This window comes from Crinia signifera, chromosome 4, assembly GCF_055691185.1.
Source record: "Crinia signifera chromosome 4, ASM5569118v1, whole genome shotgun sequence".
NCBI classification, from domain to species: Eukaryota; Metazoa; Chordata; class Amphibia; order Anura; family Myobatrachidae; genus Crinia; species Crinia signifera.
The window spans coordinates 8,824,087-8,850,341 of NC_139220.1; the positions used below are offsets into that span (position 1 = coordinate 8,824,087).

General features: G+C 49.6%; 2 protein-coding genes across 4 annotated transcripts in view; one reads left to right on the forward strand and one right to left on the reverse strand.

Annotated features, from left to right (window-relative positions):
• Positions 1–87: 87 nt before the first annotated feature.
• CCDC77 (coiled-coil domain containing 77) lies at positions 88–12,186 on the reverse strand. Of its 2 annotated transcripts, XM_083180982.1 has the most exons (13): positions 11,989–12,186; positions 10,651–10,973; positions 9,372–9,439; positions 8,105–8,324; positions 7,526–7,668; positions 6,444–6,540; positions 6,183–6,252; positions 5,912–5,994; positions 4,221–4,369; positions 3,851–4,097; positions 2,238–2,363; positions 575–727; positions 88–492 (listed from the first exon to the last, which is right to left on the reverse strand). In XM_083180982.1, the coding sequence occupies exons 3-13, from the start codon at positions 9,407–9,409 to the stop codon at positions 346–348; spliced, it is 1,473 nt and encodes a 490-aa protein (XP_083037108.1). In that variant the 5' UTR covers positions 9,410–9,439; positions 10,651–10,973; positions 11,989–12,186; the 3' UTR covers positions 88–345. The 2 variants fall into 2 exon arrangements, with proteins under 2 accessions (XP_083037108.1, XP_083037109.1); XM_083180983.1 differs by lacking the exons at positions 10,651–10,973; positions 11,989–12,186 and adding an exon at positions 10,522–10,544.
• A 2,649-nt stretch (positions 12,187–14,835) lies between these two features.
• KDM5A (lysine demethylase 5A) overlaps positions 14,836–26,255 on the forward strand; it is a 34,124-nt gene continuing 22,704 nt past the window's right edge. For both annotated transcript variants that reach the window (XM_083180980.1, XM_083180981.1), the window contains exons 1-12: positions 14,836–15,576; positions 17,471–17,548; positions 18,904–19,026; positions 20,164–20,334; positions 21,207–21,338; positions 21,902–22,007; positions 22,822–22,910; positions 23,301–23,459; positions 24,084–24,203; positions 24,337–24,495; positions 24,662–24,843; positions 25,599–25,761. In XM_083180980.1, coding sequence (XP_083037106.1) covers positions 15,391–15,576; positions 17,471–17,548; positions 18,904–19,026; positions 20,164–20,334; positions 21,207–21,338; positions 21,902–22,007; positions 22,822–22,910; positions 23,301–23,459; positions 24,084–24,203; positions 24,337–24,495; positions 24,662–24,843; positions 25,599–25,761 — 1,668 coding nt within the window. In that variant the 5' untranslated portion in view covers positions 14,836–15,390. The remainder of the gene's footprint in view (positions 15,577–17,470; positions 17,549–18,903; positions 19,027–20,163; positions 20,335–21,206; positions 21,339–21,901; positions 22,008–22,821; positions 22,911–23,300; positions 23,460–24,083; positions 24,204–24,336; positions 24,496–24,661; positions 24,844–25,598; positions 25,762–26,255) is intronic.

The window sequence follows — 26,255 nt, forward strand, 5'->3', positions numbered from 1 at the left end:
GTCCCCCCCCCCCCCACATCCTCTCCCTGCTGCTGCAGAAGCTGAAATGCAAGTTAATTACATAAATAAAAGATACACAATAATGTGCGTGAATAAATTAAACACTTTTTACTGATCACAATAAAATGAAAAATAAAAACACAAAAAGAAGAACCCAACTTATAAATATGATATGTAACAGGAGCAGATATATTTTTACAGCCGGTCACCTGTAATTTAGATTACATACACAAGATCCCATCTTCTGTCTGATAGAACCCACGGCGATATGATCGTTCGTTAAAACATCCACACCTCGCCACTAGAACGTCCAGTGTAACCAACTCCCTGCCGAAACGCCATCTCTCACCCGACCCTCAGCTCGTTCTCCAGCCCGTAGATCTTCGCTTTCAAACTGCGCAACTCTCCCTGGATTTTGTGCGTCCGCTTGTTCCCCTGGCGCACAGCATTCAGGATGGCAAGATCCTGGTCTGGTCCAATGTTCAAGGTCACCTGCGAAAGATTGATATTGAAACACGGAAAGGGGGGGGGGGGGGAAACCTGGATTGATCCACATAACCTGCAACATACTCACCTTGAAGAGCTGCTTCTCCACATCTCTCAGCCGCTGCCGGAGCAGCTTGATATCGGTTTTGAAGCCCTCCACTTCCATGTTGCGCCGTTTCTCCAGAGCTTCGTAGCGCTGAGTCATCAGCTGCAGGCGTTTGGCGACTTTATCAGAGCGTTCCTGGAAGCAAACAGGAGTGTGAATACAGGGGGACCACCCATAGACTGGCACGGAATGACCAGGCACAGTGATGTCACTCCCTGCCTCTACAATGTGTGTGTGTGTGTGTGTGTGTGTGTGTGTGTGTGTGTGTGTGTGGGGGGTCTGCTATCTCCGCATCAAGGAGAATGCCGGCTCATTTCCCTGGGAATGGGGACTTCAAAAGGAACAATCATCAAACATATTCATCAGCAGATTGGTTGCTAAGGCGGGTAGATCTTGTGGACAGGTTTGGTCACCCCTGGTCTAGAAGACGTATTCACTATTAAAACAAAATTAAGAGGTCCTCATCTATAATTATATGCTGTCAACATTGCCTTGTAGCGCCGTACGCAGGAATAGCCCCATACACGGGGACACTGTGACAGATAGGCTCCGAAATGAACAAATACATAAATACACATAAAAAGAGATCTATAACCTGCAAATAACAAACCGATCTAGAAACAACCAAATGTACGGCCTAAGTCAGCATAGATCGCTAATTAGAACCGCTGGCATTGCGCACGCGTGAGGGAAATTACCGACTGAAAATGCATATGGCTCACAATTGCAAAACTGCAATTTGATTCGTCAGATTTTGGCTGATATCGATGGATTGGGCTGTGAAATTGGCCCACATAGGATGTGTTTGACATCCCATCGGGTCAGATTCGCAGTCCTGTGCGCATCAGACCAGAGTCGGAGGTCGCACCTGCTTTCACAACCGACCCCCTCCTGGCAGTGATACATCACATGCGATCCTGCTGCCGGGGAAGGTCCCAGGCGGCGAAGGGGATGGTTGGATGTCCATACACTGCTGCAAGACATCAAAGCGGTGTATGGCCACCTTGACAAGAACTCAGCGTTTGGGATGACCAGCCGTTTTCTGGGCGTTTCAGGAAAAACAGAGATGTGCTCAAGCAGTTTAAGGGTGGATCTCTGACGTCAGCGCTGGCCTCGATCGTCCTGTCTCAGCCGCAGAGCTACTGATATTTGCTCAGACGGCAAAGTCTCTTCAATGTTCCAGGATTTGCGAGTGGATTGTGATCTGCAATAGTTTCGGAATTCATTTGCAAATTTGCACGTGGTGGTTCCTCTGTCTGTCTGGGTGGCGGTATTCTACTCGCAGTCATGTGCAACTTCTCTAATTAGCGATCCGCACTGAATTAGGCCTGGAAGACCTAGAACTTAAATCTAGAATTCATAGAACAGAAATCTGCACAGAACAAGTTGTTTCTTGTTTGGGAGTCACAGGGAAAGTACTGCGATATTCAGATGTAATAATAAGCTTTCTGGCCCAGTAGTGGCCCCTTACCAGCATAGGTCATGTGTGTCCCAATCAGCCTGCCCACAGCCAGCGGTACAGAGGAACGGCAGGTGGCACATCTAGCCAGGAGCTACAGACCTCCATGTAACAGAAAGTGGAGATCTCTGCAGGTTCCCAATACACACCTGCCCTGTATAAATAACTGTTGAGCGTCAACCTCACCTTGAAGATTTCCCGTCCCACGTCTCCCTCCTCCCGGATCTTCCCTAGTTCATCCTCCAGAGACACACACTGCTCCCGGTACATGTCAGACAGCCGGTGCGCTTGTGCCAGCTGCTCCGAAAGGTTCTGTAGGGAACAGGAAGAGTCAAACAAGTAATGATCTGAGGAAGCCACTGACACCAGAAAGGAGGCGGGGAAATGCGTCATCATATCGTGGAACACTTTTTTTGTGTGTATGTCTATGTATTATTAATCATTTTTAAATGTTCGCTGCCAAGTGATATACATACAGATAATAAATTTCATTATATAAAGGTTGTCCTCAGCACAGTTTTTATATGTTGTTTGTTATACTCAAGGATTGAGCTTTCCTTATAAAACACTGCAGGGGACCATCAGATTGATTGTAAAGGGAATTTTTTAATAGCGATAGTATAGTGTTTTTGTCTAAGTAACACAGAGAATGGAGGATATTATCAGGGGGGAGGGGAGATGGATATGCCAACAACGATGTCACATTCCGTCATTAGGCCACACCCTCAGCCACGTGTTCTGATAGGAATACCACCCTTCAGTTCATTTTAAAAAGATAGCTATTGGAGGACATCTAGGGATTATGGGGAAGAGAAAGCAAACAATGGGGCTGTACAAAAACAACGAGTCCTGAAAGCGGACTTGAAAGCATCTCTGGTTATCAAAATGTTTTAAACATTCAAGTTTTAATGCTGATATAAGACAAATAAGAGTGAATAACCAGGGTAAAGGCGGCCATACAATACTGCGAGAAGTCCCAGCAGTGTATGGTTGGCCGATCCCACTTGAGCCACCCGGGACCTTCCCGGGAGGCAGGATCGCATGAGATACGTTGCCTGTGGGCCTTTGACATGTGACCCTGTTCCCCGCTGCCGGGAAGGGTCAAAGTTGGAGGTCGGACATGCAGCAGTTCCAACCTCTGATGCAAATGGGACCACGCATCGGATGTCGGACGATTTCTCGGCCCAATCCTTTGGAAGAGGGCCAAAAAGTGGCCAAACTGGCATCGGTGTGACTAGTGGGACCGCTTTATGCGTTTACACCATAAGGTGTGAGATGCACGGTGCTTTTTCCATAACATTGCCTTATTAGCCGCATTGTAGCCTCACACAGAGCTACACACGGGGTACCAGAGATACTGGGTAGTAGCTGTTGGAAGATGTTAAACAAATATTTGTACTTCATATCGCAAAGATGTACAAGTGCCGCAAGCCCCAGGGTCCATGTACACCAAGAGTGTAGTACTGTCGCGTCTTGTCATTTTAGCAAAACAAATAACATTTTTGAGAAAAGACGCCTGCAGCCGCATCTTCGAGGCATGGGCCCTGGTGCACCAAGAAGGATTTTTCGGCATGCACAGGTGTACGAGCACACATCTGTACACCCTCTGCTAGTCTGTAATAATGCAGCACACGCCATTAGAGAAAAGCTACAGAAATTACATCAGCAGCCCGAACCGTGGAATGCCGGTAACTGTCCATGTCCTGCGGCTAACGGGATTCCTTTTAATAGTTTGCACTGGCCTTGAATATTTGCAGACATTGGGGCCTGTTAAGAGAGCCGCAGTCTACACTAATCACCTTCACTTCCTCGCTACGCGATGTCCGAGCAGCTCGGTCCGCCTGCGACAAGCGTAGGATCTCTATCTCCTGCTCCCTCTCGCGCTCTGGGTCGCGGCTCAGCACCAGCTGCTCCCGGCACCGGTCCAGTTCCTGCAACAACCGGTCTTTCTCTGCCATCCAGGACTTCTCGTTGGCTCGGCCTTCAAACTTCAGCTGTAGGAAGTCCCTCGTGCTCTCGTACAGGAGTTTCTGGGTCTTGTTCAACCTGGGAGAAACAGAGTCCAAGCAGTTACCCTATGCAGAACAAGGAAAGGGCTGGACCTCCAGTCTACATGGTGAGAGCGGATCGCTTAGTCCAGACACTTAGACAGAATGTCAGTCCACTCACTTATCGGTCATCCCTTTCATCTTGTCCTGGTCCCTCTGGTGCTGCACCTCTGCCTCCTCCATTCGGATCCTCCTGTCATCCAAAAGGGCCTCCACCTGCTCTTTGGAGAGGCGAGTCTGCTCCTCTAGCTGGGCTTGCAATGCTTCCACCTGGCCAAAGAAAGGTCCATTTAGTACATCTCAGAGGATAAAATATTGCTTTATAAACATACACATCCATAGTGTTCCCGCTAGGATGCGGGGCTGGCAAGACGCATGGGTAGTGTTGTTCGCGTACAGAAAGGGGGCACGGCCTGCTGGTGAGGGGGCACAGCCTCTGCTAAAAAAGTTTTCTGCAAAAACAATTAAAAAAAAAGGCAAAAAAAAAAAACAATAAAACTTCTAATTCACGGGTGTCAAACACAAGGCCCGCGGGCCAAATCCGGCCCGCCAGACCTCATCATGTGGCCCGCGCGAGATAGCACGCAGGGGCAGTGTGTCTAAAACAGGAGTGCTGCGGGCCGCGTCCACGTCCGCCTTACCTGTTCCTCCACTGTCGGCGGCCATGTTCCTGTAGGCACATATGTATGCGGCTACAGAAACATGGCCGCCGGCCTCCACGGTGGAGGAGGGCCCGACTGCCTGTTGCCTCTGATGCCCGGCAGTGACAGACACTGGGTGGGGACGTCATGACGATGACGCCGCCCGCCCATGCGTCTGTAGAGAAGTAGGAGCAGGCAGGGAAGCTGGACCAGGAGTCGGGGACAGTGTGGCCGCAGCAAGCAGTGAAGAAAAGCTGGAAGCTGCAGCAGCTGCAGGACAAACGGAGAAACAGTAAGTGAGGATGAGGATCACACTCACAATAAAAAATATATATATCTGCCGTTTCCTGAGGTGTCCCCGTGTATAATAATAATAATGCCATGACACCACAGGCTGCTCCTCCTGTATAATCATTTATGTGTCATGGCATTACTTTTATTATATTATACAGGGGGAGCAGTCTGTGGTGTCATGGCATTATTATTATACAGGGGGAGCAGCCTGTGGTGTCATGGCATTCATTTTATATTATACAGGGGGAGCAGCCTGTGGTGTCATGGCATTATTATTATACAGGGGGACCTACAGATACAACCGGCCCTTTGAGGGTGACCAAACTGCTGATGCGGCCCCCGATGAATTTGAGTTTGACACCCCTGTTCTAATTGAAAGGTTAACCTAAGAGCCTCCATTTTGTTAGAGGCAGACATTTTGTGATTACATATTGGAGCGAGCACAATAATGTCATGTGAACGTAAAGGCTGCATTCTTGTAAAGGCCGTTGCACAAAATGGCCACCACCACTGTGGGTACTCTTAAAGAACGGAGAATGTAATAGCATTTGCTTAGGGCAGGCGTAGGAAACCTGTAGCTCTCCAGATGTTGTGAAACTACAAGTCCCAGCATGCCATAGTTTTATCAATCCCTAATAGCAAAACTGCAGCAAGGCATGCTGGGACTGGCTTAGTAGAACAGTGGCGATAAGGCAATGAGAGCAAACACCTTCCGCCATACTATGACACGGGTATTACAGTCTCCAGGTCCTAGACACAAAGCTTTTATTCTATAGTAAAGTTTGTGATGACAGACATTGCGGAGCATTACGGTGACATGTGAGCGGCCAGGGTCATGTGACTGAATCGCACACGCGTACAATAGAACCAGCCTCACCTGGAGCAGAAGAGTTTGGTCGTCAGGTTTTTCCGGCGCCCGCTCATTCTTCCCAGCCGATTTTATTATCCCCCGTTTCCCGGCTGTGGGGAGAAAGGACATTCTGTCTCTATGTGGTACATACATTGGCTGTAGCAGGGGGTTATAGAACAGTACATGTATGATGGTTACACGTACAGTGTTTACATCCTCACAAGGGACAAAGCCTCATTCATTACATCTCAAATGAAACTTATTACAAAAAGCAGTTCTTGTGCTGCCGTCCTCTCACCTGCTCCTGGCCGCTGCGGTTTCCTTTCATGCGGATCTCCGGATTGGATGGGTCGCTGGGGTATGGTGACCTATGAGGGACAAACGAGAGAAAACTACAGTTCAGCCTCAAAGTAACTTACATCATGCAGGTTGGGAACACTAGAAAGACCTTTAGACTTTATTAAACCGTTAAATCTCCTGAAACACGATCCATTAATTTCATTTCAAATGAAGCTGCGGCTGAAGAGAGCACAGCAGCTGCCCAATCCCCCAGTCTCACCTTGTTCGGTGGTTCCTTATGGAAATAAGTAACTTCTCCACTGCTGGTTCCAACCAGTGCCAGGAGATGTTGGATCTTCTTCCTGTCCTCCAGTTCTCTGCATTGCAACAAAATGGATATGCTTATAACAAAAGCACTGAGGTCTCCTATAGCAACCTGTACTGTGTTTACTAACTACACCAAGGTGGGGTGTATTCAATTACCTGTGAACGCTTGTCGCTGGGCCATTAGCAATGATTAGTAGACTCGAGCCATGGCTTACTGAGAATTTTGTTTCACCTGCCTGAGGCAGGCGAAGCAAAGCCCCCGATAACAGCCCTGGGCAAACATATTGAAGAAACTTGTGAAAAACATCTATTTCTTTGCACCTAATCGAATACCACCCCTTAGGTGTAGGCCACACATAGGGGCCAACTGGATCCCATTCGGCAGGACCCTCTAGGCCGCAGAGAAAAAGGGAGGGGAGGGGTGTGTCACACAGTGGTGTGGCCGCATCCTGCAGAAAAGGATTTCAGGGAAAACACAGTGTGGCACAGCCGCATACATTGTAATGTATGTATTCATCCCGAAATCTGTCCGTCCCGCCGTCCATTCCTAACCAGTCCCGGCAACTGTGGCCCCACCACTAATGTGTGGGGGGCCACACAGGATCCTGTGTGCAGGTTTCTTGAGGACCAGCGGATCCCGCTGTGCCGCTATGTGTGGCAAAAAAGTAGCATGCTATATAGTCTAATATGTATACATTCAACTTCGATGATCTCTTCTAGGAAAGGTTCATCAATAATAGAAAAAAAGTGATTTTTATTTTATTGAATTAAAATCTGTAACCACAAGAGACGCCAAAGAAACATGGCGGTTGTGCTTACAGCATTGTAGTGCGAGAAGTCTGACCACCTGAAGACAGGAGGGAGAGAACTGCAAGACAGCCCACAAGAGAGTATCTAGCAGACGGTTCAGAAGAGCCCCTCATTACAAGTAGTGTGCAGCCAAATAGAGGCGATCGGCTTGTATACATCCATTATATGCGTTTAGTTAGATACATGCGTCTCGTCTCGCAGACTGCACCGCCATCGCGCCCTCACCTGATTTTCAGCCGGTCGTTCTCCGAGTAGAGGCGTAACACGTGCTCTCGCTCCTGGAACAGGTACACCTGCATGTCGCTCAGCGCCTTCTGCAGCTCCGCAATCTCTTCCTCTCTCTGACGCATCTCCCACTGCAGCTTATGCTGGGAACAGGACAAAACAACATGAGGCGCTGGTATACCACCTGGAAGGCAGATGTCCACCAAAGTGTACAGCCATATTGTGACTGACAAACACGGATGTTGGTATTTTGTAGATGTGCACCGCCATGGCCAGCTTGCCCACAAGGTGACCTAGGCACCCACTTAGGGACTGGTGGGTCCTAAAGAGGGTGGTGGCCAAGTCCTACAAAACGCAGCCCATCCCTGATCCATCACAAAGGCTGGCTTCTTGTTTCATTTAGCAAAGGATCGGTAATGGGACCACGGGCAATATTAATATTATTAACACCGGCACTGGGCTGTTACTGTGGCCCTACAAGTGACTGGAGCACTCGGAACCGCCCCACTCCCTGCAGTGTTATTGGTCGGGTTTGCCTTCCCAACACCATGCCTTAGGCGACCAATCATGTGAGCTCACCTGCTCCTCATACGTGGCCTTATACTGCTCCAACCTCTTCACCAGATCTTCATGCTCCTCGTCAAACTCTGCAATCTTCCTGCGGTAATACTCCAGCAGTTCCCGGGAGGGACGGAGGTATGCCAGCCGCTCATTAATGGGGGGCAGTGGGGTGGTGTCCACTTGCAGGGGGACATAGCTGGAAGAGACGGAGGAATCTGGAGTGTGGGGAGCTTGGTATCTAAGAGAGGGGGCAGAAGGCATTAAACGTGTGTATATACATTGTGCACTTAGTGTAAAATATGAAAACAAACAGCGGACCAAAATAAAGAGTGTTTATATGTAACCAAATAACACAGGGATCCAGCCACGCGATAGTCAGAGCAGAGGGGCGGGCCAGCTTTAGAAGGTGTGGACGGACAAGCCTACTGCAACATCCTTCTCTCTGGGCTACCTCTCACCCGCCTCGCACCTCTCCAATCCATTCTTAACGCTGCTGCTAGGCTCTACCTCCGCCTCCCCCCTCTGTTTATCTCTTCACTGGCTCCCCATTCCTTTCCGAGTTCTCTTTAAACTCCTCACCACCACCTACAAGGCTCTCTCCTCCTCCACAGCTCCTTACCTCTCTTCACTGATCTCTATCCACACTCCCTCCCGGTCCTCTTCGCTCCATCGCTGACCGCCGACTGACCTCTCACCTAATCATCTCCTCCCTCTCCCGTGTCCAAGATTTATCTCGCGCTGCCCCCCTGCACTGGAACAACCTCCCGCCACCCATCAGGCTTTCTGATTCCCTTACCTCCTTCAAGCGCTCCCTCAAAACCCACTTTTTTCGACTAGCCTATCCCTCCTCCTAACCTCTTTTGATCCTCCTATCCTGCCTCCGTTCCCCTCCGTTCCTACTTATCCTATTGTATTTCGTTCGTCCACCCACCTATTTTTAGTATGTTAACTCTTATGAGCAGGGCCCTCCTTCCTCACGTACTCACCCTACCTCATTACCTCACCTGTGCTCCTGTCCTGTTCTTCCCTTCCTCTACTTCATCTTCAGTCTCCTTGACAATTTTGACACCTACTTCTGAACTTATGCTGATTTTAGTTCCACCAGCTATACCCCTATTTATACTGTTTCTTTCAACACACCCTTTACGTTACCTTGTAATTTGTTTTTTTTGTTTGCTATGTACGGCGCTGCGGACACTTTGCGGCGCCTTATAAATAAACGTACTACTACTACAAGCCTTCCAACAACCGAAGCGGAAGGGCTCACTACACATCGCGGACTCACCTCCTTCCTCTGGCGTCCCGGCGCGGAGACCGATCCATGACTTACTGTCTGCGAAATGGACCACACGTCTGCAAGAAATGAATTGGAATAACAATCAGTTTAGCTTCCAATACTTACCACAGAGACCTATGGGGCCAATACAAGTAGAGCGATGCTGCCTATGCGGATGAGTGTGCATGTGCGATGGTAGCCCCGAGATTACAAAGTAGTTTTGACATAGCTCTAAGTCGACATGGCTAAGGCCGACAATGGCTAGGTTGAAAGTCAAAAGATCAACATTAGGTTTTCACTTTTTTTTTGTCCTAAATGTCGACACGTACACCGTAAAAGTGTACCGCTATGTTCGCCATGCTTCGGGCACACTATTCTATCTCCATTAGTGTTCCTTCTAGGAATCGGGGCGGGCAGGGCGCCGCTGCGGCGTAAGGGGGGCTGACCGGGCCTGCCGACATCACTGTTGTGGGCGGTCCTGAGCCTTAACTTCACAAAAGGGGCGAGCCCAGGCTGCGCAGTCACAAAGAGGGGTGGGCCCGGCCGGTGGAGTCACTGAAGGGGGTGGGTTCGGCCCCATTAAAGGCTCTGCACTGCCGGGGAAGCGCCATCTACGGCGGCGCTGGGCTTCCCCGGTCACACCGGCGGGGTCGGAGGCCGGCTCTTTTAGCGGGGCGCTGCTAGAGTGCCTTTAATAATCGGGCAGGGCACAGCTAAAACAGCCCAGCTGGAACACTTCCCATTCCCTACTGGATGGTAGGACATGAAATACCGCCTGTTGGCACGTCTGAAAAACCCAAATACGTAAAAAAACGCATGTCAACCTAGCCATTGTCGACCTAACGCTTGTGTCAACCTTCTAACCCTGTCAACCATCAGTTGTCGACTCAATACATGTCAACCGGGCGAAGGTGCCATACATGGAATACAAACAGCAGGGTACAGTAGCCACAGAATGCTAGAGGGGGTCCCCATGCGGTTGCCATGGTGCATCCCCCATAATAACCACACAACATCATCTATAACCTGCAGCCTGCACAATACAGTAGATCACTTATGGCTATATATATATATATATATATATATATATATATATATATAAAAAGCTAGCCTTTCCCAGGTATATACACACACAGAGTATAAATGCAGCATATGGGACCTTAGTGCATGTTATGGGTCCTCCTGCAACCCTGAAAAGTCGGGACACGCACAATGCATAGGGCAGGACAGAGGGGCTGCAGGAGAGCACTGGCCGCCTGTGTACCCCGGGGACCTGGGGGAGCCGTACCTGAGCCGGTGTCCGCGGGTCTCCAGCCGCCTCAGAGTCACCTCACTCCTCCCCGGCTACAACTGTAACCAAACCGACCGCCCGGAGCGCCACGGCCAATCACAGGAGACGCTCATTCCAGTAGCCAATCACGGGAGGCGTCAGTGTGCGTAGGCGCCCGCAGCATGCCGGGAGTTGTAGTTCTAGCTGGCTGTAGAAGTCCAGAGACAGAGGTTTTCGTGTTCATTTAAGGGGGGACATTTACTACAGATTCTAAAACTGAAGAGAGGTGCTGTTGCCCATAACAACCAATCAGATTTTGTGTATAATTTCTTCGTTGCACCCTAGAGAATGATAGACACACTTTATTTTTAGATGCATTAGTAAATTGACCATTCAGTTACCCCTAATGTTGCTCGTTGCCAGTGGTCTCCATGCTCGTTGCCATTGGGTTACATGCTTATTGCCAGGGGTCTCCATGCTCATTGCCACTGGATTACATGCTTATTGCAAGGGGTCTCCATGCTCGTTGACATGGGGTTGCAAAACCGTTACATGCATATTGCCAGGGGTCGCCATGCTCTTTGCCAGTATTTTGCTTGTATGCGCACAAGTGTTCCTGGAATCTGGCACTTCCAGTTAATGCTGTACATCAGTGGGGTCAAACTCACAGGCCAACAGTTATTGTGGAACTACACATCCAGGGGCGTAGCTAAGGGTTCATGGGCCCTGGTGCGAAAGGTCAGCTTGGGGCCCCCCTACATACAACAAAATCTACACGTCCCAGCATGCCCTGCCACAGATTTTAGATAATGGATTTCTAAAACTGTGACAGGGCATGCTGGGACCTGTAGTTCCACTGTAACAGTGGAACTACACATCCCAGCAGTTTTAGCAATTTTCCCCATAAACTCCAAAGCTGGCTGACAGACTGGACTCACTGTAGTCCGTCCGATACAGGGCGCCGGGCGGTCCTGCTCCTGAGTCCTGACCCCAACCCCACCTCCCAATGATGTAATCCGCCCGGCATTATGCTGTGGAGACTCTAGTGTGAATGAGTTTACAAGCCGAGTCACACCCAGGTTGGACCCGAGTACAAAAGCATGGGTTCGACCCGGCTTGTAGATGGAAAAGGGGTATTAATGAAACAGAGAAAGAAAGGTGGTCGATTGCGCTAATATTCCTAAAAAGACATTTAAAACATAAATTCAACAAAATGGTCATGTGTGAATAATAGATACAGTTTTAATTAGAATATATATATATATATATATATATATATATATATATATATATATATATATATATAAAAGAATTGATAAGGGATTTAAAAAAATGGACAAAAACATCGATAGTCACCCAATTGATAGGAATACGTGTGCCAGTCCTTTAGGGAGTTATCCCAAATTTTGTGGAGGATCCTGGATATGATGTTTGTAATCCAATGGTCTTTCTAGACAAAGATAAGGAACACTCCAGTGCTGTTGCCACTTGTTTCCACAGAGGTTTTTACCGGGTTTCTTTAAGGAGGTGACGTGCCTCCAAGATGGTCGGCCCCGGTACTATGCTCCTCTGTCTGGGCTCTAAACGTAAATACACGTTATATTATTTGTTGTTCTTCCCTCTCGCCAGCCAGTCAGCAGTAGCTGCCGCACCATAGTACACAGCATAGCCAGGCGCGGAAGCGGTGGGAGAGGGAGGGGGAGGTTGGAGCCCGCGTGCGTGCGTCGCGCTGACGTCACGCGGCAAGGGGTCCCCTTCCTATTGGCTGCCTGCGGCTGGGGACGGGACACGGTGGCCGTATCTGAGCAGCCAATCACAGCTCATATACGGCCACCGTGTCCCGTCCACGTTCTGTTCCCTTCCCTCCCTTACCTCTTCCAGGACAGTGGCGGGGGTTGGGCCCCCTGGCTCAGGGGCCCGGTCGCATCTGCGACCGCTGCGACCCCTGTAGCTACGCCACTGTACACATCCCAGCATGCCCTGACAAAGATTTTATATAATGGATTGCTAAAAGGGTGGCAGGGCATGCTGGGATGTGTAGTTCCATAACAGCTGGAGGGACATCAGTTTGACACCACTGCTGTACATGCTGCGCTCCCATGACAGCCGCTGGAGGTCCAGTAAGACCTCTAGCATCTGTCTCCTCCAAAGCGGTGGCCATTTTTAAAGGGCATATTGCAACAGATTCCATGCAGTCGGAAAGACCTGAAGGAATCTGCACTGACCCTGCGCCCCGCGGCGCCAGCTACCCCAAGCCACCGCTTGGACTGCGATGGCATTGTTACATCACTGGGTGTGTTTGGGACATATGGGAACCTGGGTACACATTGAGCAATGATAACTGAGGACAGAACGATCGATGTTCTGACCCTCATTAGCATGATGTGGCGCGCATCAAAATGGATGACATTGCTAGCAAGTCTGAGTTAACAAAGACATGGATAGTGAATAGGAGGAACATGAGGAAGGAGGGCCCTGCCTGTGAGAGTTTACATGCTAAGGGGACAGGACCACACTTGTGTATATGACCTCTCATTACCTTTAGATTGTGATCTCTGTCAGGGAATGCGCTGTAATACTTACAGCAGGAAATGTAAAAAGCCCAATACCATCCATAACAAGACACAACGCGTTTCACATCGCTGCCATTGTAGATTTCCTGATTATACACACTGAGAAGCAGCGTTTATGAATCTGTGCCTGCATACACCATGACTAGCTATCATGTATGTAATCCTGATCGTTAGGTTTACCCCTGGTACGGCGCGGTGGACACTGTATGGCGAAATCTCAAACCGGTTCCATAGTGCGTCCTTTGTGCACATGTATCGTCCTCTTCCGGCACCGGTAAGAATATATGGAGTAACCTCTCACCAGCCGGCTGTTATTTTTGGTACAAGCTGGTATTACTGGTACTATCTATACCAGCTGTCACTACAGCCACTGGCTGTTGCTATAGGCAACGGTGGCTGTTGCTACAGGTACTGGCTTTTTGTACTTATACCATCTTTTGCTAGTGGCTGTTGCCAGTGGTTCTAGCTGTTGCTACTGGTGGTATTGGCAGTTACTACTGGTAATGGCTGTTGCTAGTGATACTGGCTGTTGCTACTGGTAGTGGTTACTAATGTAGCAGGGAAAGGTAATGTGGTAATGTCTTATATAACTGCATGAGACGTCGGCTCCCCCTGGCGGCCGCTCCCGGCACTGCTACCACTGCCTGCCTGTGTATCTGGCTCCCTCTGGCGGCCACTCCTCGCACGGCAGCGCTGCTGTAACTCGGTGGACAGCGCGGAGGGATACGGACTCACACCTGCTTACACATCCAACCGCCCGGTGCACTGTTCCGTGTGCCGCTGGGGGCACCCCCACATCTCCAGCCCGTACTGCACTCCCCGGAGACCCGCCTCTAGCCCCGGTCCCCCCACCGGCTGCGCACTACATGCCCATTCCCTGTATGTGTGGCGGAGGCTGACAGTTCCGGTTCCGGTGACCCCAACTTCCGGATACGGACTGAGAGAGGAAAACAAACCGGTGAGCGGAGGAACCAGGCCCAGAGTGACCGGGGACAGAGGCCGTTGGGACGGACCGCCAGGAGCCCCATCACACCTCCGCGGCAGAGGGCCCGGACTGCGTCCCTGGGAGAGTTCCGCCCCCCACCTACCTGTGGTCCGCACCTACCTGCCCGACCGGGGCCCACATCTACCTGCCCGACCAGGGCCCCCACTCATCTGACTGGGGCCGTCACCTACCTTCTGTAGAGGGGCCCATACCTACTGGATTTGCTGGTCTGTCCACCTGTTTGTGGCCCCAACTTACCTGACTGGGGGGCCCACATACTTGAGCTCCACATCCATCTGCCTGACTAGGGCCCTTATCAACCTGACTCCGCACCCACCTACTGAGCTCTGGATCTACCTGCCTGAGTAGGGCACTCACCTACCTGAGCTACACCCCCACCTTATTGGGGCACTCACCTACCTGGGGTGGGGTTTCTTATAGGGAGAGGGATCTTAAGGTGTCTGACAAAGGGAGAGGGATCTTAAGGTGCCTGACAGGGGGAGGGATCTTAAGGTGCCTGACGGTGGGGAGGGATCTTAAGGTGCCTGACGGTGGGGAGGGATCTTAAGGTGCCTGACGGTGGGGAGGGATCTTAAGGTGCCTGACGGTGGGGAGGGATCTTAAGGTGCCTGACGGTGGGGAGGGATCTTAAGGTGCCTGACGGTGGGGAGGGATCTTAAGGTGCCTGACGGTGGGGAGGGATCTGGGGGTGCCTGACAGGGGGAGGGATCTGGGGGTGCCCCCTTTGGGGGTTTCCTGTAGTCGGGAGTGATCTTGGAATGTTGTTTTTCTGGGTACGGTGTCCCGATGGTCAGTGGGGATCATGGGCTGTCTGACCGAAGGAGGCATCTAATACCACTTACCTCCCAGGACTTTGCAGGCTAGTGGTGTTGGTCTGACAGGAGTCATTTGGTGGTGCCGTATTTATAGGGGGGACCTGGGGTGGGTGGAGGGCTACATATTGTACAGTATGGGGATACCCCGTTAGTGAGGGTGATTGAATATTGTCCCTTTGTTGGGTGAGAATTGAGGATGTCCCGTTGATAAGCTGGCTGGGACGGGGTATTTGGGCTGCTCCAGTGGGGAGAGAATGTTGTCCCTGTGACAAGAGCTGACTGGGGGCAAGAAATGAATCGAGACCCTGCATGATAGGGCACCAGCCTCTGTGTGTGCCATCACCTCTCCAACCAACCATATTATATGTTACCCAATGCGGAAGCATTAATGCTGGACCCCGGAATGGATCATTACAGCGAGTTCATGCCCCCTCCGGAATGCCCGGTGTTTGAGCCCAGCTGGGAGGAATTCTCAGACCCTCTGAGTTTTATCGGACGCATCCGACCCATTGCAGAGAGAACTGGAATATGCAAAATCAGGCCTCCCAAGGTAAGCGTGACACTGGACGATTTGTTTATGGGTGGGGGGGTGGTTTGCATGTGGCTCGGAGATGGCTTCATGTCAGGCTGGATCCAGCTTACATAAACTACACAGGCCCCTATTGTGCTCTCTAGCCCTGCTGAGGATCATTCTCCATCCTGGAGCTGGATGATGCCCTGCGTCCTAGATTATCTGTCAGTACTACACTAAGGGTCCTACTTGTTCCCAAGCTCGTACCTATAATCCTGGTGTCTGCTCTAGTTCTGGGATGAAGAAATGTGTCCAAACGTTAGGGGCTGACAATGGCCCTTATTCAGACCTGATCGCAGTACAAATTTGTTCTCAAATTGGGCAAAACCATGTGCACTGCAGGTGGGGCAGATGTAAAATGTATAGAGAGAGTTAGATTTGTGTGAGTTATTCGGTTTCTGTGCAGTATAAATACTGGCTGCATTATTTTTACACTGCAATTTAGATTTCAGTTTCAACACACCACACCCAAATCTAACCCTCTCTGCACATGTTACATCTGCCCCCCCTGCAGTGCACATGGTTTTGCTCATTTTGAGAACAAATTTGTACTGCGATCAGGTCTGAATAAGGGCCAATGTGCAATGTAGACATCTATAGGGTTACAAGAACTATATTCTTATATAAGCCACCTTGCCAATATGATATATATATGATATATATATGATATATAGAGGACATCAGATGGGGCTCTATTGTCTGGAAATTGCTAATAAGCGGTCTCTGATTATATGCGATCAGACCCTTTTCTCTCGCCCACCAGGAGAGGGCCGCCACCTCTATTGGGTCATAGACAGAATATTTCACATCCCTAGACAGACATGACTAATACATTTCAGAGCTGTCACTCAGACTCCCATTTGCAAGTAGCTGTTGCTGCAATTCTTTATTAATAAAGCGATACACAAATTTGTATTCCTTACTATATAATTAAAGGCTAACACTGTTCCTCTCCTCTGGGGGGAATTCGGGTGTTTTTTGTGGCGGCAGATACTACATGGCGTCTGACAGAGCAATTCAAGTGTTGAGCCGCCGGCGCTGACATTACGGTTCTGTTGTCCCATTATTTTGATGGGCTGGAAACTAGTGTAAATACAAAAAAAGAAACTATTATTAACTTTATTAAGCTCCACAAAGCGCAAACAGTGCCACACAGGGAGTATTATATGAAATCCTCAATAAACCACCTTCTAGATTGTTAATATGGAACATTAGTTATTTTCATTGTTTTACTGGCCTAGTGTTCATTCTAGCACCCTGCACATTTCAAATCCCGTGCAGTTCCTCTTTCTCGCCTGGGGTGTCGCTGTTTGCTTTGGTGCTTCTTATATAGTACAGTATGGAGATACAGGCCACAATGTGATATATAGACCACACAGCAGACATGCAATGTACCATTAGACCAGGAGCGATGATCACCTCCAGTTCGGTCAGCAGTGAGTAACACACCAGCCGCATGGCCATACCCAGTGCTAGATATGTTGGGGTTGGGGTCTGGTCTGCTGGTTTCTCATTCGCCCAGAGGGAAAGTAGCTTCAGCAAAATGGGAATCTCACTTCTTTAAGGTGGATCCAATCTGATAGTGTTCATTCTAGCACCCTGCTCTAAAATCCTTGCAGTTCCTCCTTCCTGCCTAGGGGTGTCGTTCTCTGCTGTTCAGACAGTTCTTGAAACAGACAGTTCTTGAAGTACCACAGTGACACCCCAGGCAGGAAGGAGGAATTACAAGGATTTTACAAGTGACAGGGTGCTAGAATGAACACTATCTGTGCTCTACTAATTCCTTTTCATCTTGCGCTACACTATTTACCCCGAATGTAAACCACGTTCTGTGATAACCAGGTTGGTGACAAACCTTCTCCTCCTCTTACAGGATTGGCAGCCCCCTTTCACCTGTGACGTGAAGACCTTCAACTTCACCCCTCGGGTGCAGCGTCTCAATGAGCTGGAGGTAAGGTGTTCGGATGGGATGACGGCTAGGAACGATTGGCAGATGTGTGTGGGTTGTTGTGATAGTGTCTGTGTTACACCACAGCTGTCTGTGGTGTTATCAGACAAATGTGAGTTGTGGTGGGGGATTGGCATATGTTCTCCTACAGTATTATTGATTCCTGCCCAGGGGTCTCCCGGCCGGTGATGTAGAGTGGTCCGTGTACATGAGACAGAAGACAGTATGGAGTCTGTGCTATGTTAGCGATGTGCCACTGTGACAGGGTTGGAATGCCAGCCAACTTCACCCAGCTCTGAGCCCCCTAGTGGTGTGCAGGAGTATGCCAGTCATATGTACAGGACTTGTGGGCACTGGATGTGGCCAGTAATGAAAGGGACCCCTCAGCGCTCTATCTATTGCCGCTCCTCTTGCGGTCTTACCTACTATAAATGTCAGATAATATGAAGAATAAGGTTTGAAAAGGAGGCTCTCCTTGAAGTTGACACAGGCAGGGTTGCCGTACCTTGCCGCAATAATTACTGAGACGCAGGAGCACCTTGCCACCGGCGCTTGTATGATCTCCTCTCCGCCTGCGTCTGCAAGCGCAGGGGATCTGGCAGTTACTAGCGCTGTGTGAGAGGCGCTCACTAGGCTTGCCATGGATGCCGGGGAGAGAGCCATGGATGCCGGGGACAGAGCCGGGCTGCCGCGGCGTCACTACGCTAAGTACGCTAGGCAGCCGTTGGCCCACGCTGACAGCGTAGTTTAGCCGGGTGCCGTGCTATTACACAAGTACCCTCTCTGCTTTACGCTTCTGATGTGTGAGGTGTTTATTTTTTTTGTTCCATTCTAAAATGAATAGAAATCTTTTTCCTCTATACATAATTATGTTGCATGTTAATGGCCCGATCTTCAGACGTTTGCTTTGGGCTGGTTACTGCTTAAGCATAGAGGCAGCGGCAGCGGCAGCTTGAGGCGTGGAGGAATTTTAATCCTGTCACAGTGCCTCATGCCTCAGTGAGGTCCCCAGTTCTCAGAGAGTCGATGGGATATATATCCTGCGGCCATAAATGAACATCTTTACTGATTGCTCCAGCCTGTGGCTGCTTGTACCGGTCAGAATCCATACTGAGGGGTAAACTGCGGTTCTGTCGGCCATTTTTAAAAGGACAAACTTACCAAAGGAAAAGTTAGGCATTTTTAGCTTTTTAATAACTTTTTAGAAAGAGTTGGTGCCTCTTCTGCTTGGCGGGTGAATGAATGTATATATTCGTCATGATCAGATACTTCTTGGGCATAAGAAGGTCACAGTGTATTTTTATAAATCCCGCCGAGTCATTTGAACCAAACTGAATGTTTCGTCCTCTCATCCGTAGGCGATGACCCGCGTGAAGCTGGACTTTCTAGATCAGCTGGCGAAGTTCTGGGAGCTGCAAGGATCTACGCTCAGGATTCCAGTGGTCGATCGCAAACTCTTAGATGTCTATGCCCTGAGCAAGGTATGGCCAACCTGCCAGATACAATATACAATGTGCTGCCATCGTCCCTATATCCTGTATTGATAGTGTAGGAAGGGAACATGTATGCTTTGGTTAAATGATCTGTTCCAATAAACGTCTGTTAGACAAGTGAAATGGCTATATGGCTAAAAGAGCAGTTTAATGACTGGTTCAGGTCAGGGGTGGGATGTGGCAGGAGGCCTGCTTCCGGTCTGAATGGATTAGCAGAGCTTCATGCAAGGCCGGCTTGACAATTAAAAAAAATATATCTAGGAGCCTGGATGAAAGTGTAGGAGACATACACATGACATGAGTGCCGCTTACCTACATGCTCGATGCCAAGGGTTGCATGCTCTATGCCAGGGGTACAACCCCTCCTCCTCTTCCCTCCCTCTCCCAACTGTTACTATGTGTGGTAACGGCAACAGCTGGACAGAGCGGCAGACAACCCACCCGGCTGTATCAGAGCAGGTCGAGGCAGCTCGCAAGCCAATTGGAGCTCGCCGTCGGACAGCCAATCAGGAATTACCACTGCTGCTCCCGAGTGGCTGCCGAACCCTGAGCTCCAATTGGCCCGCGAGCTGGCTCGAGTTTTGAAATAGCCGCGGACCTGCTCTGATACAGCCGGATGAGTTGTCCACCGCTCTGTCCAGCCACGAGCAGAATCTGCTTCCTCCCTCCCTGCAAAATCTGGTCGCCATAACGACCTGGCCCCCAGGATTTGTCGAGCCCTGCCATAAGGTACTACGGTAACTTGCGCGTGTGCTGTACCTGTTCTGCGCAAGTGTCCGAGGTACGGACACTTGCTAATAGGCAGGTGTGTCACACCGTTGTGGGGAGTGACGAGGCCAGGATACCCATTGGATGACAGGTTTCTCATTCTCTATGTTGGGTAGCCAGCTTACATGACCTCATTGGTCACCCTTCTTGCAGATGGTTCAATGCTGCGTTCTAGGACACAACACCGATCAATAATGCAGCAGCAGCAGATGTGACCCCTCCGGCTGTACCGACATATCAATGCTGTTGCTTCCATGTCATCTTCCGCTGCGTTTTACTTTCTTGTTTTGCCTTACCTATAAATGTCCATCTCTCAGTTCTTCCCTCATTCCTCTGTGATCCTCCTCCTCGCTCCAGGTGGTTTCCAGTGAAGGCGGCTTTGAGGTTGTCCGTAAGGAGAAGAAATGGTCGAAGGTGGGCAGCCGCCTGGGGTACATGCCAGGGAAGGGCACGGGGTCCCTCTTGAAGACGCACTATGAGCGCATCCTGTACCCCTACGAGCTGTTCCAGTCCGGGATTAGCCTCATGGTGAGATGGGTTTTGTTGTCCGTGTCCCATCCGTGCAGAGGAGCCACCGTGGGAACTTCCTTCCTAATTATTACATCACTTGGAATCTATTTATTACTGGTTTATAAAACTGAACGGTTTTCTTACATTGATACACTGACAATTGAATGTTTCCAGGTCAGCTTTGTATAATACTCGGCATTATCACATCAGCCGATGATGAGATCGTTATCATGTAGTGTACGGATAATGACCGATAATCACCAACTGAAAATGTTTGGATGATCTGATTTATTGATCCGGCTTGTCCACCCGTCGGTCATCTGATCCCATGCTGTGAGGAGCAGATTATGCCCATAGATGTACTGACATTTGCCACCCGAGTCTTGTTATACCCCTTTCACACAGGCCACTCGGCAATTACCCAGCATTTTTGAGTGCCGGGTGCAGCCTGACCCCAATTCACACCACCCGCAAATTACAGGGTTGAAGTCTTCGAACCCAGGAATTTTCTGAAAAACCCGGGTTTTCTTCTTCGGGTTTCATGGTCCCCATCGGGGAGATCCGGGTTGTAGGCGGATCCAGAGGACCGTGGCACCAATCAGCGAAGCTTTAAAGGTTTCCCAGGATGCATAGCTCCTATCCCCTAGCAGGAAGCTGCTCTAGACCATGGTCGGAGTGCCGGGATTTAAGACCCGTGTTGATCCTTTCACACCAGAGAAAAACCCAGGTTTTTCAGCAAATTCCTAGGTTGAAAAGCTTTAACCCGGTAATTTGTTTCTGTTGTGAAAGGGGTATAACTTCCCACTGCGACTTCATTTACCATGACAGGAAAGGAGCGATGGTTGACTAAACCCCCCCTCATTCTGTTCTCTCTCCTTGTGGACACTTAGGGTATCCAGAAACCGAACCTGAGAGCTGAGGAGAAAGTAGAAGTGACGGAACCTTGCGAGGACTCCAGAGATTCTACTAAGAGCGAGAAGACCAATGTTCCCATGAAGAGGTCCAGGCGTATCAAGTCCGAGGTGGCTTATAGTTCTGTTATTGGCCCAACTGTTTGGTCACCACGGATAATGTCATATAATGTGGGCGCAGTTTGGCCCTTATTCTGGTTTACTAGCAAAGGCAGATTCCTTCTCAAATGGAAAAAAACATGCTGCAATGAGGGATGTAACATGTGCAGAGAGAATTAGATTTGGGTGGGGTTTTACTTCAAAGATCTATATTGCAGTGTAAAAATAAAGCAGTCAGTATTTTCCCTGCATAGAAACAAAATAACTCATCCACATCTAACTCTCTCCGCACATGTTACATCTGCCCCACCTGCATTGCACATGAGAAGGAATTTGCCTTTGCGAGTGAAGCAGAATAAGGTCCTTTGTCCTTGTAGAATCTAAATATTTCAAGGTTATTTGTAAGGCGATTTATAGTCCCTTCATTCTTCCCTCCTTCATTAAGTGTTAATTGTGTGCTTAGAAAAGTGCAAAACAAAATAACAAGTATAGTGATGTTTCTCACGTGGAAATCAGGGTTTACGCTGAGGTGTAATTGTTACGTGGTAACTAACCCCCATGTTTGTGTTGTTTAGCCGGAGCCTGTGGAGGTCACTAAACCCACAGAGGTGAAGAAGCTGCATGTTTTCGGAGGAGGTCCCAAGATAATTGGCATTGGTGACAGTGTTAAAGACCGAGCCGGTGAGAAAGTGTAGGACTGAGGAGAGATGGGGTGGCGGATGGGAGAGGGTTGGGTGGGGACAGCCTTGATTAGTAACCATTGTAGTCAGTACATTTGGGACCTGTGGAGTGAATACTGCAGACATCTATGCAACAATTACTTAGGATCATTAACACACACAAAACCAGGATATTGGGGGTATTCAACGGGTGATTCCGACTGTTGGAACATCCTGACAGTCGGAAACCCAGGACGTTTTCAGACAGCTCGCCTGCAAATCGACAAACGGAATTCAATGTTCCACCTGTCGAGTGTCGAAAAGGGGGCGTATCGACGAAAACGTTGAGGAACGGCCGTGGATTGTTGAGGAACGGCCGTGGATTGTTGAGGAACGGCCGTGGATTTGACAATCCACGGCCGTTTCCAACAAAACAGATGCGACTGGTTTTAAAGTCTGATCTGTTTTGTAGAAATCCACCTTCAGTGCTGTCGGAAATGGCGGCGTTGAATTAGGCGGCAGGCACTGTTTCCCCTATTGGAAATAGCGCCCTGACATTGGATACCCCCCTTAGGCTGAATACTGGAATTTTTACGTTTTTTTTTTTTAAATAAAGTTTGGGGTAATTTTTGGGGAACGGTTGATCAGTTCCGACATTTATTTGCAGTCCTACAATGATAATAGCTCAGTCTCTACGCTCCAGCGGGGGCGGCTGCGATCCCTCAGCTCCGGCGTCTCTGAGGGCTTGGATAGACTTTGGGATGTTTCTGTGTATGTACATCTGGGGGTGTCTCCGGCTGTCTGGGAGTGTCTTACATGGTCTCTTGCTGTTCTAGATGAAATGTACAAGAAGCGGAAGAGCTCGAAGCTGGAGGCCATCGGGATGCAGATGAGACAGCGGAAAGGAGCTCTGTCTGTTAATTTTGTAAGTGCGTTGTGTTGGGGGACAGAGCGGGCAGGGAACGTTCCCCTCCTTATTCCCAGCTGCGTGATGCCCTCACATAATAATGTGTGGATTGCTTGGGAGGCCCAGAACTGCACATTCAGCCCATGCACTGACTAGTAACTGCTGCAGCTGGGGAGGGATTCACGTCTGTAGTAACGATATCTGGCTACTGAGGCTGCACTGGAATGCCACTAATAAACCTTGTAGCTTTCTTCTAATATTGTGTGTGTAGGGACTTCAGGTATTCCCTGTCTGAGCAAAAATGCTTTTGTAAATAAAAATCCATTCATTTCTGTCCTCCCTGTACCGTATAATCCCGATTGATCCCTACATATGCTGACGACTATCCCTGGCTGCCTGTCATTCCAGGTTGACCTGTACATCTGCCTGTTCTGCGGCCGCGGTGACTGTGAGGAGAAGCTGTTGCTGTGTGACGGCTGCGATGACAGTTACCACACCTTCTGTCTGATCCCACCACTTCCGGAGGTGCCTAAGGGAGACTGGAGGTGCCCGAAATGTATCGCCGAGGTAACGAGAACCCCTCTGTCATGTTTGCAGTTGGAGATTGGCTTCTACCCATAGTCCTCTGCTCTGTGTCATGTGGTTTAGTAAAACACCGTTCACAGCCGTTCTCAGAACTGACATTGGGAGAAGTATTTATGTAACCGTGATCTCGTGACGGCATAATGAGCTATTATTATTTTGGTGTGAAAGCCGGGCTAGGAGAGTACGTAGGGGTGATTCAGAATGGCTTGTTATCTGCGCCGTGTGAATGGCCGCATCTGCATACGAATGGATGTGTTTGCTGAGACATCCATTCGGATGAGGCCGTATGGGCAAAAAATCCCTCGATGGTCGCTGATCATTGAATCAGTTTTTTTTGCCCGCTCGCAGATAAAAATCAGTGTGATCTGACTTTTATCTGGGCCGGAGATGGGCGAAAAAGGGGTCGGCGCTAGCATCATGTGACGTCCAGCATTTTCATAGGGTTGCCCTGCACCAGTTTGCTCTCCACCCCCTCCTCCGGCTGCACATGCGAGCCGTGCTGAATCACCCCCGTAATGCATAGAACGGGGCTGGCTTACACACGGCTGCAGTTATAATTCCTGGAGCATTTGGTAACCCAGCGTTCTCTCCCCCCGCTCCGGTTAGGAGTGCAGCAAGCCGCGGGAAGCGTTTGGATTTGAGCAAGCCGTGAGGAAATACACCCTGCAGACATTCGGAGAGATGGCGGATAGCTTTAAGTCTGATTACTTCAATATGCCGGTGCACGTAAGGACATTCAGCTCTCTAACATGTACAGTCTGTCTCGTCTGTCTGTCTCGTCTTGTTGTCTGTCTGTCTATTTTTACCGCTGCCGGTGACCTCTATACCCCCCCCCCCCCCCCCCCCTTCGTAAATTCAGATGGTGCCCACTGAGTTGGTGGAAAAGGAGTTCTGGCGCCTGGTGAGCTCCATTGAAGAGGACGTGATTGTGGAGTACGGGGCGGACATCTCTTCCAGAGACTTTGGAAGCGGTTTCCCGGTGCTCGATGGCCGTAGGAAGCTGACGCCGGATGAAGAGGTGAGAGGGGAGCTGTGCAGGGTTTGTGCCTTCTCCCCTGGGCATACAGATTGGGGTTCCAGTCCCTGACAGCGGAGTGTGGTGTATCCGAGTCATGCAGAATGCTCCATCCCGGGAGGTATCTGCTGCCACACGGTATCCATGACCCCTTTCCTTCTGCTTGCAGGATTACGCTCATTGTGGCTGGAACCTCAATAACATGCCGGTTCTAGAGCAGTCTGTGCTCTCTCACATCAACGTGGACATCTCCGGCATGAAGGTGCCCTGGCTGTATGTGGGCATGTGCTTCTCCTCCTTCTGCTGGCACATAGAGGACCACTGGAGCTACTCCATCAACTACCTGCATTGGTACGTCACTAATGTCACGCTATGTGTCATTCATCCTCCCTCACACGCAGCGTAGGAGCCTATAGGGGGTAAAGACTAAAGCCGTCCTCTGTCCGTCCCTGGCTCCCGTCCTCTGTCCGTCTCTGGCTCCCGTCCTCTGTCCGTCCCTGGCTCCAACCGCTACATCCCAACCTCTGGTCTCTGACAGGTGTAGTGTGACCTGTGGTCCAATCAAAACATGGGGGTGGGGCTAAACATGCATCGGGCGGATCATTGCTCCATGTCCCGGTCCTGTGGGGAAAAAGAAGGCATTTATGCTTGACATCGATGAAGGGAAACCATTCTACATCGACCATAAACCATCAATGATTTTGAATCATCGATGGCCATCCCTACTGCATAGATCTTCTGGAAAATGTTAAGTCATAGGGCCAGATGCACTAAGCTTGAAAAGTGATAAAATGGAGAGTGATAAACAGCCAGCCAATCAGCTCCTGCCTGACATTTATTAAATACAGCCTGTGACATGGCAGGTAGGAGCTGATTGGCTGGCTGTTTATCACTCTCTATTTGATCACTTATGAAGCTTTGCGCACCTTGCCCATAATCTCCCCACTGTGCACTGTATATGTTCTGTATGGATTATGTTCTCTGTCCAGGTTTGGGGACGGCAGTTGCAGCTCTGATCCCTAAGCTCTCCAGTGCTTGCTGCAATCACTGCCTAGATCAGTCCTCATCGTCCTACCCACCTAACTTTTCTCTCATCTCCTATTCAGGGGGGAACCCAAGACGTGGTACGGGGTCCCGTCTCATGCAGCCGAGCAGCTGGAGGACGTCATGAGAGAACTAGCTCCTGAACTCTTTGAGTCTCAGCCCGACCTCTTGCACCAGCTGGTGACCATCATGAACCCCAATGTCCTGATGGACCACAGCGTGCCGGTGAGTTTGGTGGCTGCTTGGGGGAGGCAGAATCTGTCCTGTGTAACGCTAACAGACCTCACTACAGTCTATGGAAGAGAATCCTTTGTAGTAGCGTACTAACTTGGGACTGAGAACGAGGGGCGTGGGGCGCCTCCTGATTATAGTACATTGTTCTTCATAATGGATGAACATTGGCAGTTATCAGACAATGCTGTTCTGCTTGTCAGGAGAACAGATAATGATCTAATGTTAAAGGGTCATGGCCCTCGTAAATAAACCTGTCCCTTTTCTGTCTGCAGGTATATTACTTACAGTAACCTCACCATAACCCTGGGTTCATAAACATAGCAAGGAGATAGATCACAGCATTTGTGTAATGCAAGGGTGGCCAAACCGGTCCTCGAGATTTACCAACAGTTCACGTTTTCCAGGCCACCCGTGTATCTGTGACGGTTGGGAATAAATGCAGCACAGGTTTGAAAATGTGAAAGTAATGACTACACCTGTGCACC